Source organism: Trachinotus anak, unplaced genomic scaffold (assembly GCF_046630095.1).
Source record: "Trachinotus anak isolate AG129_WGS33_773 ecotype Australia unplaced genomic scaffold, CSIRO_AGI_Tana_v1 ptg000012l, whole genome shotgun sequence".
NCBI lineage: Eukaryota > Metazoa > Chordata > Actinopteri > Carangiformes > Carangidae > Trachinotus > Trachinotus anak.
This window is the reverse complement of record NW_027273863.1, coordinates 26,195,871-26,208,683: the sequence shown is the minus strand read 5'-3', so window position 1 is coordinate 26,208,683 and position 12,813 is coordinate 26,195,871. Positions and strand designations below refer to the sequence as shown.

At 42.5% G+C, this 12,813-nt stretch overlaps 1 protein-coding gene across 3 annotated transcripts in view; it reads left to right on the top strand.

The window, feature by feature from the left end:
* The window catches only part of efr3a (EFR3 homolog A (S. cerevisiae)), a 99,739-nt gene that overhangs the window by 59,446 nt on the left and 27,480 nt on the right, over positions 1-12,813 (top strand). For all 3 annotated transcript variants that reach the window (XM_071492296.1, XM_071492298.1, XM_071492295.1), the window contains one exon: positions 1,160-1,300. In XM_071492296.1, coding sequence (XP_071348397.1) covers positions 1,160-1,300 — 141 coding nt within the window. The remainder of the gene's footprint in view (positions 1-1,159; positions 1,301-12,813) is intronic.

Sequence of the window (12,813 nt, the reverse complement as noted above, 5' to 3'; positions counted from 1 at the left end):
CATTTCCTGTGATTCATTATAACATGTGCTACATGAAGCCTGTGGGATCCTGACCAGAATTTAAATGACACGTCTGTCTGTGTCCCTCAGAAAAACTGTCACACTTATTCTGTATTTTTCTCCAGCTGCCAATCATCAGAAAAAACTCCAGGTTTTTACTAATTCATTAAACGGCACCAGCCCACCTTCTATTACAGGAGAGGTTTTAATTTTTGTCTCATTTTCCTGCTTCTAACAAGCAATAAGCGTTTAATTTCCCCTGAACCGCCTGCGTGGGCTGCCAGTAATTGTGTTTTTTCCCTCCTGAGACCCGGCTGCCCACAGTCCATCTATGACCGGGCTTATTGCTGATTTACAATTGCATTATTTTATCAATATAACTCATAACGGGTCTCCTGCCAGGACTGTGGACTCTCTGCAGGAAATGACAAACTTGTGCACAAGAGTGTGGAGCTGTAGGATCAAAGAAATCTCTCTCAGGAGCAAAGGTGGAAGTGGTGTTAAAATTTTAAATCTGTAGCTTTTCCACATTAAAATGTCTAAAAACAACTAAACCTGAGTTATTTATGTTGTAGAGTTGTGTTCTTACATTATCACAAATGTTTTCATCAATTCTCAAACCAGAGAAATCTGTGATTTTAATCATGGTAACGCTCCATTTCTCTACAACCATGAGCTATTCCCCAGAGCTTTATATCATGTCCTGTCTGCATATTTCTGCAGTGGTTCTGTCTCCTGATGTAGACCAGTTGAATACACACACACACACACACACACACACACACACACACACACACACACCTATCTGATTGAGGCTGGTCGATACCACTCATTTGATTTCTCCCTTTTTCAGCTGCTCTGATTGATTTCTTTTCAGCTTCTCCTCTGTCTGTAGTCCTTCATTCTTCTCTTTCTCTCTCTCTCTCTCTCTGTCTTCATCCATCTATCTCTCTTATGTCCTGAAGGTTTTTCTTTTCATTTCGCTCCTCTCTCTCTCTCTCTCTCTCTCTCTCTGTCTCTGTGAAGAATTAAAGAAACTTTATTTAAGGATGTTATTATGATTTTCCGTCTGATCTGTACTGCTGCTCAGGAAGCGGTTCTTGCAGATACGCAGTACTCAGTCTCCACGATCTCCTAACTGTCTACCTCTCTCTGGCAGGGCGGGGCACCCCAGCACACCGTCAGGGGCGGGTCAGGACGGCGAGGAGAACCCGGCGGCGCTGGCTGAGAGCTGCTTCAGAGAGCTGCTGGGCAGGGCGGCGTACGGCAACATGAACAACGCCGTGCGGCCGGTCTTAGTGTGAGTACCTGACTGCTGCAGTTGAAATGTTTTAATCTGTGCGTGTCAAACTCATGTTGACATCAGAAACATGTTCAATCATTCAGCGCTGTTTCTACCATTGGTTTAAATTTAATACCATAGGTTATGAAAAAACGTAACCGTCACAGTGACCATTGAGTCATCTTAAATTTCTGTCAGTAACATCATGGTCATAAGGCAGAGGTCCTGACAGACGCACCGCGGTCCGGATCCAGACGTTTCTGTTTTAACAGCAGCTTCACCTGTGGGGACTGGCCAGGTGCAAGTGGCAGGCGTTAGACGGCTGCATGTTGACATTGCTGTGCATGCGCTTGTGTATTTGGTTGTGGGTGTGTGGTGGGGTCGGCTTTGTTTCCTCCTACCACCAGTCAGCTGACTCATAGAGACGTTACAGGTGGAAACACTGAGCTTAGCTCTCATACCACAACAGACAAGCAAGGAGCTACAAGGAAGGCAGGAAGTCCACTGGAGTAGCTCCTTCTTTTTATTGTAACCACCCACCCCCCCACCCCCCCTCCCTGTGACGCACCATCTTAGACTGACACAAAAAGCACAATGAAAACCTGAGTGCAGCTGCAGTCGTCTCATGCTCTTTCATCAAACTATTGATTTGTGCCAGAACTCCTATTCTTATTTTCACTAATAAAGTCTCTCTCTCTCTCTCTCTCTCTCTCTCTCTCTCTCTCTCTCTCTCTCTCTCTCTCTCTCTCTCTCTCTCTCTCTCTCTCTCTCTCTCTCTCAATCCAGTGTTGTTTCTTTTCTGCGTGGCTTCATTAGCATATGGAGCTACACCTCTCTGCTGCACCCACCCTTGCATTTTCAGCTCCACCTGTTGGTCACACAACACTGTGTCCCTGTAGAAAAGGAGGAATGCCACTTTTTGTGCACAAAGATCGGCCTCCTTCTTCTCACTGATTCATAACCTGCTTTATTACAGGTTGGAGTCATGACACAGACAGCAGGACACACACTTGTAAACACACACTCTCTCTGACTCAGTGTTGCACACACACACACACACACACACACACACACCTCTTCCCCACTGCAGACTCCCAGCACACAGAGGAAATTAAATGAGCTCTCTTATCATGCGGATGGCTGGCGTGTGAACGCGGCACTCTGTCGCCACCCGGTGACCGCGTCTCCCTCCTGGGACTTGAATGTCCTCGTCACTGCTCCTATTGGCCGCGCTGCCTCGCCACTCAGCACGGCTCGCATAAATTGGACAATTACCGAGTGAACGGCCGAGCCCCACTGAGATTTTCCCCTGTCACTGTCAGTTTCTGCTCCACTGAGCAGCTCTGAGTGCAGGCTTCACTTCACTCCTTTTATCCTCAGCAGCTTCAGGAGGAAGGGCTCATTTAGACATTTAAATGAGTGTGTTTTGGTATTCAGGGTTTTTCGTCCTGCCATCAGTGTGGCTCCAGGGATGCTGATGGTTAGTTGGTGTGTTGGTTTGGTCCTGCATGACCAGGATGAAGCAACTGTGAGATGAATGGCCTGTAAATTTTTGTGTAGTTATCCATGGTCATGGTCACTGCTGATCTCTGACAGGATATACCTCCACATGCTGCATGTTAGCATGTTACCTTGCTAACTTTACCCAGGTTAACACTTTAGCATGATCTAATTACAAAGTCAAATTATTTCTATTTATGCTACTGTTTTTTTTTGGTTTTTTTTTGTTTTTTTTTTTGCAAAGAAACATTATAAGAACATTAAAAAAATGTTTCCATATTAACTTGTTACCAGGCGTGAACAAGCAGCTAAGAGTGTTAACAGACTAGCATGTTAAAGGTTCTGCATGTTAAAGGTTTAGCATTTTATGCTAAGTGTTTGAATATTAACATATGCTAAATATTACCCGCCAGATCTTACCATGTTAACAAACTAATTATATACATGTTCACAAATGTGAACGCAAGTGTTAAAGGTTGACAAGCTAACATGCTAAACATTACAGTTAACTTACTGTGTTAACATGTCAGCATGCTGACATGCTCAAAAGTTAAATGTTAAATGCTAAATGCTATGCTATAATTCTTGGAAGATCCTAATACCTGCAGGCATGTCTTAAGTGAATATTAACACATTAGCATTTTAGCGAAGTGATATCCAAACATCCAGATGTTTTTGACATAATATTTGCGGCAGTATGGCTCTAAGAATGGCAGTGTCTGTCATTTGATCTACTTCTTTATTGAAATATCTCCTACTGGATGGATTGTCATGAAATTTGACTCACAGATTCACATCCCCTCAGGATTCAATGTAACAACTTTAACTAGATGTGTTTCCTTCAGCATCGTCATCAGTTTGTTTATGACCAAATACCTGCAAAACATTGGAATCACCATTATTTCAGTTGCATTTTGTTTTAATGCTAATTAGCAAATGTTAGCATACCCCTGTGCCACACTGTAGGCACGGCTGTTGACACTGGTTGTGGAGGAAGTGTGATAATGTGTAAAAACAGCTCAGGTCATCATTGATAGTATTAAAGACTGACAAGTTGAAATTATTGTTACAAGTTCGGTATAAATGTCCCTATGTCTGTAAAGGACAAACCTTAATGTTTCTAGTCCCACCACCATTAAAAGTACCACCTGTACACAAGAAACATCAAAATCTATCCAAAATTACAAATACATGGACATAATAAATAGCAGCTACAATGACAATGAAAAAGGACAGAACAAAGCAATGTCTGTTTTCCCACTGAGGTCTAAATTGATTTCAATTAGATTTGTACCTTTCTGTCAAACTAAAGGTGCTGTAGGTTCTTCGTGTACATTTCAGGCTCTTCAGTAAACAGCATTCACACTGAGTGAAACAGTAGAATAAGCTTCAGCTCCCACATCACTTAGAATCAATAAGAAGGCGCCTGAAGGTCTGAACCATAATGGCCTGACGAGTTACCCAACGTCCATCACAACAGAGTAACACGAACTACAGAGAGAAGAGATAAAGTTAAAGCAATGAGAGAAAAGGAAAAGTGTTTGTGAGACTTTCTTAAATTTGAACAAATGCATCACCAACAGTCAAAGTTTCTACAGTGGAGAATATTGCTTTTACCATCTCCATATCTCTTAATTTTTAGAGAAATTTGCTACAAGTTGACAAAATTGTTGCCCGAATACATTTTTTTATGTGAACAACTTTATGGCATCCAGTTTATTATGGCAGGCCTGGGAATTGCTACAAAATAGTATTTGGTAACCTTTCAGGGGGGCATGGTGGTGAGGAGGTCGCCTCACAGCAAGAACACTCTGGGTTCCAACCTGCCGGCCAGCTAGGACCTTTCTGTGTAGAGTTTGCAAGTTCTCCTTGCAAATGCTTTTTTGTCTCTATATGTCAGCTCTGTGATAGACTGGCGACCTGTCCAGGGTGTACCTTGCCCAATGCCAGCTGGGACTAGCTCCAGCCTCTGAGCAACCCTAAAAGGATAAGTGGTATAGCTGATGAATGAATAAATGATCAACCTTTCAAATTCATGTTTGTCATTTAAGCTATAAACACCTAAAACCATCAAGACAAAGCTAAAAAAAAACATGTAAATAGACAGAAATGTTGTTCTCAGTGTGTCAGAGGTCACAATCATGGCAGGAAGACCTCACCTTAGCCCAATACCAGCAGGCAGACAGGAAATAATGGCATGTCTGCCCCTCACCTTGCAGTGCACACAGGAAGGTGAAGCTTTTTAGAAGCTCTGACAGTGTCATGAGGAAACTAAACCAGGGAATATCAGTGCAACCCTCACTGATGTACTGGTCCATTCTGTTTTAATTTGTTTAGCCCAGTTGTTAGACTGATGCAGCAGTCAATTATCCCCCTGCTACGATTATTTCATGGTGTTTCTGTTTTAATTGATGATAATTTGGACTTGCAGTCCTGTTGTCTGTGGTTGCTGTAGCTAATTAATTCTCTTGAGAGCTTCCCCAGAAACCCAGGACACTTTGATTGATGGGATGCAACCACTGATTGTGAGAAAACACGGAGAACTTCTTTTTTACATTTGACTTAACATTTCTTTCTTTCGAGGCAGAATGACTATGACTAAATAAGCTGAGCTGTAACGACAGCAACCTACTGCTGCTTGCAAATTCAATCAGCGAGCGAGCATCTTAACGTGGCCATTAACAATTAATTACATAACATTACTGTGACTGCTTGACATCTGTAGGGCTCTTCAAGAACGAAGCTGCATTGAATTGTTTTCTTCTCTCTCTCCTCTCACTTTACCTCCAGTTTGTTTCATTAGTTTCCTTTTTGCCTCTGAGCTTTTTTCAGTTCATTTGTTGTTTAGTCTTGTCTCCGTCCTGAAAACAGACTTAACCTGACATCACATTCACACGCCTCTCTCATTAGCGTGGTCTTTGACTTTTCAACGACCTTTGCTCAACAGGTAACATCAGCAGCCAAGCTCTTATTTTAGACCAAAACACACCATAACCTGTTAGTTTAAAGAGACAAAAATATGTCTACATGTATGGGTAAGATGTGGCATATGAACTTCTTTTTTTGGCACTCAGTTGGTGACTACACCAATAACCATAGATGTGAACCTGTTCCCTCGTTCTGTAATATTTCTTGTTTTCCTTGTCAAAAAGCTCCATCTCTTTCTTCATAAGAGATAAGGCCTTTCTTTTCAAAGCTGTAGTTAAACCTTTTGTACTCATGGATGTATTATTAAGAGAGTGCAGCCTATCAGCCTTGCTGCCAGGTTTTCCCAGTGGCCAGTAATGGTACTGCAAGTAAAAAAATTATCCCGTGAACACATTTGACCCTCACAACATCATTGTAAAAGAGTTGTTTTTATAACCACACACAGGACACCTCCAACTGAAAACAAACACATCCATCTATCCGCTGATGCTTATCGAATGTTGGGTGGTGGCAAGCTAACTGGTCCAGATGACCCTCTCCCCAGCAACATTTTCCAGCTTCTTCTGGGGGATACAGAGGAGTCCCCAGGCCTGATGAGATATAGAACCTCTCCAGTGTGTTCTGGGTCTACCCACCAGTTGGACTGTGCCTGGAAAACCTCCAATGGGACACACCCAGGAGGCATCCTAACCAGATTTCCAAACCACCTCAACTGGATACTTTGGATGCAAAGGAGCACTGGCTCTAGTCGGCGCTCCCTCAGGACATCAGAGCTCCTCCCCGTATATGTAGGACTGTGCCAGACACACTGCGTAGGAAATTCATGATCCGTGATCTTGTTTTTCTGTCCCAAACCAAACCTCTTGATAGTAGGTGAGGAGATAAGTAAATGGAGAGATTTGCCTTCTGTCTCTTCTTTTAGCTCTGTGTTTGGTCTCCTCCAGCTCCTGAGGGAAACATCTGGCTCTTTAGCTGCTAAATGCTCCACTACGTTCAGCAGCTTCTCTGTGACTGAGACCGTCTGCTGTTTGCTTCTGGACAGGTTGTGGATGGAGATGAAAGATGGTTTGATGAAAACAGCTGCTGCTGGGAACGAGGCTGAGAGAGCGGCTGTAAAACCTAAACACTGAGCTGAAAGAGGCTAAAGATCTCCGTACAGCTGCAGAGTTGGTGTCAGTTTTCAAAGTCAAATTTAGTTTCAGATGACAGATGCATTTTGGCTGCAGACCTTTGGTGCTGGGGAATATGTGACAGGCATTAGTCTGTATATTTAACATGTTTTAGTCAAAACAATGCCATTGATTGATGAAGGAAATATTATCATAGCCCTGCTTCTGTCAATGCAGCTATAGTGAACTGAGTCTGAGTCAATCCCACAATCCTTTGTTTCACCCAGCGACACCTTCTGTCTTTTCTTTTGACACTTCGTCAGCGCTCATCTTGAGGTCTGACGCCAGCACAGGATGTCTGCCAAGCACACACACACACACACACACACACACACACACACACACACCTCAGTAACCAGCGTTAAAGACTGCAGGCGTACCGAGTGTGTCATCCTCACACTCCCAGTCTGTTTCTGCAAATGAGTGTGTTTGTGTTTTGGCAGCATCTTCAGCGTCACCTCCAGCTCTAACCACTGACGCTCTGGCATCCTGCGCCTGCTGCAGGCCAGGTACTGCCACATCAATTGGGCCAGAGACAGAAAAGTCCTTTTGCGACATTTCTTCCTTTTTCTTTTCTTTTTGTTGTGAGAGTAGCTGAAAAGATAGAAGCTTAAAGGCTTAAAAAAGAGTTTAATAAATTATTGTGGAAAAAACATAATTTATAAGAAATCAGAAACATAAAATTATCATAAATAGTTTTTCTTCTCCATACTGCCACCGCTTCTACTATTAATAATAAAATTGTTAATATATTTTAGTTTGTTAAAAAACAAAATTACAAACTGCTTTACACGAACATAAATTACTTGAAGAAACCAGTTTAGCAGAATAACAAAATCATTGCAGCAGAACCAGAGATACTGAGCTTTTACCTCAGGGTTCCTTCTTCCTTGTCAAAATTTGAAGCCTACATTACCGACAATGCAGTTCCATAGCCAGCAGCTCAATTTGAGATTCAGATGTTTTGTGTTGCCTAATCGACTTAACATGAGGGAATTTACCAGATTTTGCAAAGTTCCCTCCAGTGTTTTTTTCTTTTTTTATACATCGTTACTGCCCAGGACCTGTAAACACACATCAGTGTGTGTTCTCGATGGTGGGCTCTTAAAGAAAACGCACAATTTACATGTAACTTTTGGTTTATCCCACAGTAATAAACAAATTAAGTTAAAGAATGATGGATGTTTATTAAAAGCACTTTTGCCTGGTGTGAGCTGTCGTTTTAAAGGTTACACACATTATATGATGAGTTTATTTTGGGTTATTTCTAGCAGCTTCCACCCAGAAGCCCATAAAACCTCTTTTTGATTCCAACACACACTGTCGAGGGGATGAACTGTAGGCTGTCGTTTTTACATATATACCCAAGAAAGTTCAGTCGCTGTAGCTTTACCAGTAAATAATTTCTGTCAAACCCAGAGGGGCCGCCCACACAGACATCACAGAAATGTGACGTATGCAGTAGATTAAGGTGTGAACACTGTGGTGAAAGACTCCCTGAATAATAAATACAGTGTCTTCATAACTATTAAAGCCTTATGCACAAACTGACACTGCCTGTCCGTCTGTCCGTGGGTGAAACCAGTTCTCCTCCTGCAGAGCTCCTGCAGGGAGGAGGAAGAGGAGGAGGAGGAGAGAGTGTCTTCAGACTATAAATAGCAGGGATTGGGGTTAACAGGGGGGAGGAGGGTTTTGGGGGTTTGGATTGACGTCATTTTGGTGAACTGTTCTTCAGCTTCCAATCCTCTTTATCACTGCCCCCTGCTTTTTCCTTTCTCTCTCCTTGTCACAGTCTTTATCAACTGTTTTATTCTCTCTCTGTCTCTTTCCAAATGTTATCCATCTCCCTTTCACTTCCTTCTTTCTCTGACACTTATTTTATGTTTGTATCGATGTCATCAGTCTGTTTTAAAACGGCTGCTCTGACAGCATGTTTCACCTGAATCATCCTCTCACTGGGTATCACTGTAAACTTCTCAGACACAGGGTTCCCTGCAGGAAACTGATGCATGGATCTGTGTGTGCCATAGGATATGGACACAACAGGAATCCAGCTGATCAATCAATTTTATGCAGATTGGAAAACACCACCTGCAAGTGATTATCAAACTAACTTCAGAGTAGTAACCTGTTGTTGCCGCAGGTCTGTCCTCACATCCCCAGCTGGATGTGGCTTTCGCTCTCTTTCTAATGCCACTTTATGAAAACCAGTATACGACATGTTCAGTCTTTCAATCACCAGCTGAGCTGAATGAGGCACATCCTGATTACCAGTCAGTGGGTTAAACAGCTGCCTCATCTGTCCTCCGCTGTGTGATGTCGTGACTCTGCTCTTTCTTCTTTAAGCATCTTAATACTAGAATAATATCTTAATTTCATAAAAATGTGATAATTTCTTCTGATGTTTCTCTTTATTTTCGGCAATTTGCCAGATCGCCCTGCTCACTTTGAACAATAGAAAAAGCTCAACAAACCTTTTCTAACAAAAGAAAATATCTAAAACTGGCAGATATTCTTTGAAATCAGGAAATATCTCATTTTAAGAACAGGAAAATAAGCAAGATGAAGAATCTGACCTGACAGCTGAAGCTAATGATTGTTTTGATGGTCTTTATTACTTGGTGCTGTGGACATATTTCATCATGAATGGATTGATGAACAAATACCAGACTAAGGTATGGTGACCAGGGGCCCAGTGGGTCAGGGGTTGCCAGAGCCTTTTGTCTGAAGTGTTAACATGTGGGAAAATCAATCAAATTTCTACAAAGAGACACAAAATGACCCCAGAGAGACATGGCTGCCTGGGTTGCTATTACCTTTGCTATTATGCCAGAGAGCTGGGGTCCTTTTTATATGCCTGTTCCCATGGGTCCATTGTCTCATAATCTGTCCATGGGTTCCATAAAACACTGCAGGTGTTAAAGCCTTGCTGATTTCTGGGTTTGTTAAAAATGAGGCAGCATGTGATTCGTAAAAGATGATTTTAATATCTCACATTTTTCAAAAACATGGTTGTTTTTTTATGGTGAGCTTTTAAAAAGCTGCAGTTACAGTTCTGCCTGATGTGAGGCCTGTTCAGTTTGAACAGAGAAATCAGAGATCAGCCTTTAATCAGCCCATCAGTTTAGTGGAGACACCTTTATGTGAGAAACATCAAGGAACAGCTGACCTCATGTCCAGGGCCAGAACCCGTGGAGAAGAGAAACCACAGTGACTGAGATCAACACGAGGTCAACGTCAGCGTCTGGTACGAGGTCGTGGTTTTATATTGCAGGCATGAATGACATGAAAGTGTCTGTGGTGTGAGTGGATGAAAGGTGCTTTTCTAAGATTCATCGTCTCAGCGATGGCCAGCTTTTATTCTGGGCCTTTAGACATCGCTGGACGACGTGAGTATGAACTACATCATTTCACTGGCCTTTGAAGAGGCCGCCATCTCATTTTTCTTTCAACACTTTGAACAGATGTTACTTAGATTTGGGAATCTCACATCTATAATACATATAGATAACAGACAACGTCATACATGCTGCGTATTGTCCGGGTGCTGCAGCTGCAACTGCATCCTCGCAGTAGAGTTTGGCCTTTATTGTTCTGTCAACATAACGCTGACCTGGGATGGTTTGTACTTTCAGTCCCTTGAGCTCCAACATTTTTCACACTGCTGTACATCAGAGCCTGCACACTCAAAAAATGTCCCCTCGCAAAGGCCTGAATACGATATCAGTGGGTCGTCCTAATGGAATATCCTTGTAAACACAACAAACACGGTTGAAGGTAGAAGATACAAAACAAACTTTGTGAGGCTGATCTATTTGCAGTGGTTAGGAAAGTATGTGATACAGATACATCATCTGATAAGGACGAAAGCAGCCGCACTCTGTTCAAAGTCTCCTCGCTTGAAACTCCTCCTCCCCCGTTTCTCTTCACTCTTATGTTTTCTGATCCTGAAGTGGGAAAAAAATCGACTCGACTTTTCTAATCAGGGGTCGAAGCTCAAACTGGTGGTTTGATCCTTGTGAGTCAGCGTTAGATCAGTCACTGAAATATAAAATGACCAGAATTTAGTAGTTATCATGAATTTTAAAGGTTCTGTAAACAATCGTTCACATTCTCAGTCAGGTGTTACGAAACTCGGTAAACACACAACAAGAAGCACAACTGAATGAAGTACACAAGAGCCAACAAAAAACAGTCTAACCACAACCATTAGCCCGTTTTAGCATTACCACAAGATGCTCCACAGCAATGCTGACAGTTAGCCAGCTAGCTGTCATTTCAGTTTGCTGAAAAATATGGTTAACAAGTTAGCCAACATTATCATGCTACTGTAGTATCACTAATGAAAGCAGACATAAAGTATTATGAAGCATCAAGTTACTGACACATGGAGGAGAAGAAAACCAGGTCTGAGTCCAGCTGGAGCCTTGAGCAGCTCGTAGGGTTCTCCACCTCAGTAAAGACAGAGCAGTATTGGCTCCACGGTCGAACTGGGAAAGAAATTCAACTTTTCAAATTCAAAAGACGCTGATGGAGCCAGTAAAGACGCTGATGGAGCTGGTAATAACATGAAAAAAACCTATTGGATGTTTCGATGGTCCACCAGCCGATTGGGATTTGAGCCGGTAGTCCCCATGTTGAGTCCTCCTGTGCTCTGGTCTCCTCTCTTTCTGTGTCAGAGGAGTTTTTAGATGAAAAACTGGTTTCTTCAGTGGAGGAAATTGTGGAAGGTCGCTTACACCTGAACGCTACGTACTGCATTGCAGTCCCTGTGTGTAAACATGGGGCGGGCCAGTGGTTTAACAGGTGAACAGAGAACGGGGGGGGGGGGTGTAACTTCGCTCTCTGCTGAGGTGCCATGACTCCACTATATTATTACATAGAAAATAGTTGTCTGCTGTCGTGTCATTGTTTAAAATGTCATTTACAGAATCTTTAACTTTTCCCCTCAGAAAATGCAGATGATGTAGACTCTGCAGTCAGTAGAGATGTTGATAGATGCTGTAAATGTGGGATGAGTTTGCTCTGCTTTATTGGCTGTTTCCATGTTGAAGATGGTGCCCCCCCTCCCCCACCCCACCCCTTAAAAGTCTCAATATGCTGGTTAGACTTTGAAGGCAGTGATGCTGTCTTGCTATAAGCAGGTGGGTGACACTGACCTGAAGTTGACTGCCTGCCTGCGTGTGTGTGTGTGCGCGTGTGCACAGACACAAATAGCAGACCTATGTTCTAGATGAGTTTACCTTGAGGCTGCATGTCGGCTCCCACAGAGATGAGTGTGAGTCTGTCGTCCTCCATCTGCCACTCACGTCCTCTCCACCCACATGATGTTTCATAAAACCTGTGACCTCGTGTGCGTCTCACCTCCGTGGCTCCAGCTAAGAGTTTGAGTTTAAATATATGGGTGTAGTGTCGCCTTTTTGCCATTTTTTCTGAGATCAGCAGTGGGGTGTCTCAGATTTTCTCTCCGGGTAACTGATCCTCCTCTGCGTTATCTAATTATATCTGTTTATCTTTATCTGAGAGTCTGTGCAGGCAGCTATTTATGCAGTTAAACAGTTGGTCTGCATGATTATGGCCAAGAGGATATTACTGATTATTTAGTCAACATTGAAGGTTTATGAATATATTACAGATCTAGTGCTGTGCTCTGTGTAGATGTGAAATCTGTGTCTTTTTAGATGTACTCTAATAATAATAATAACAATATCAGGTCGCCACAACTTGCAGCTAAATAAAAAAGTTATTTTAGTGCCTGTGATTGGTCTGACAGTAATTATCACACCTCACTGAGTTTAACTGTGGAAGCCAAACATGTGATTGTGCTCCCATAATTCAACTCAACATCCTCTGTGTTTATTCTGCATTTAAAAAATGTTTTGTATGAGTCATTTACATATAAAGGCGCTAGCTCTTGTAAAGCATCATTAGATT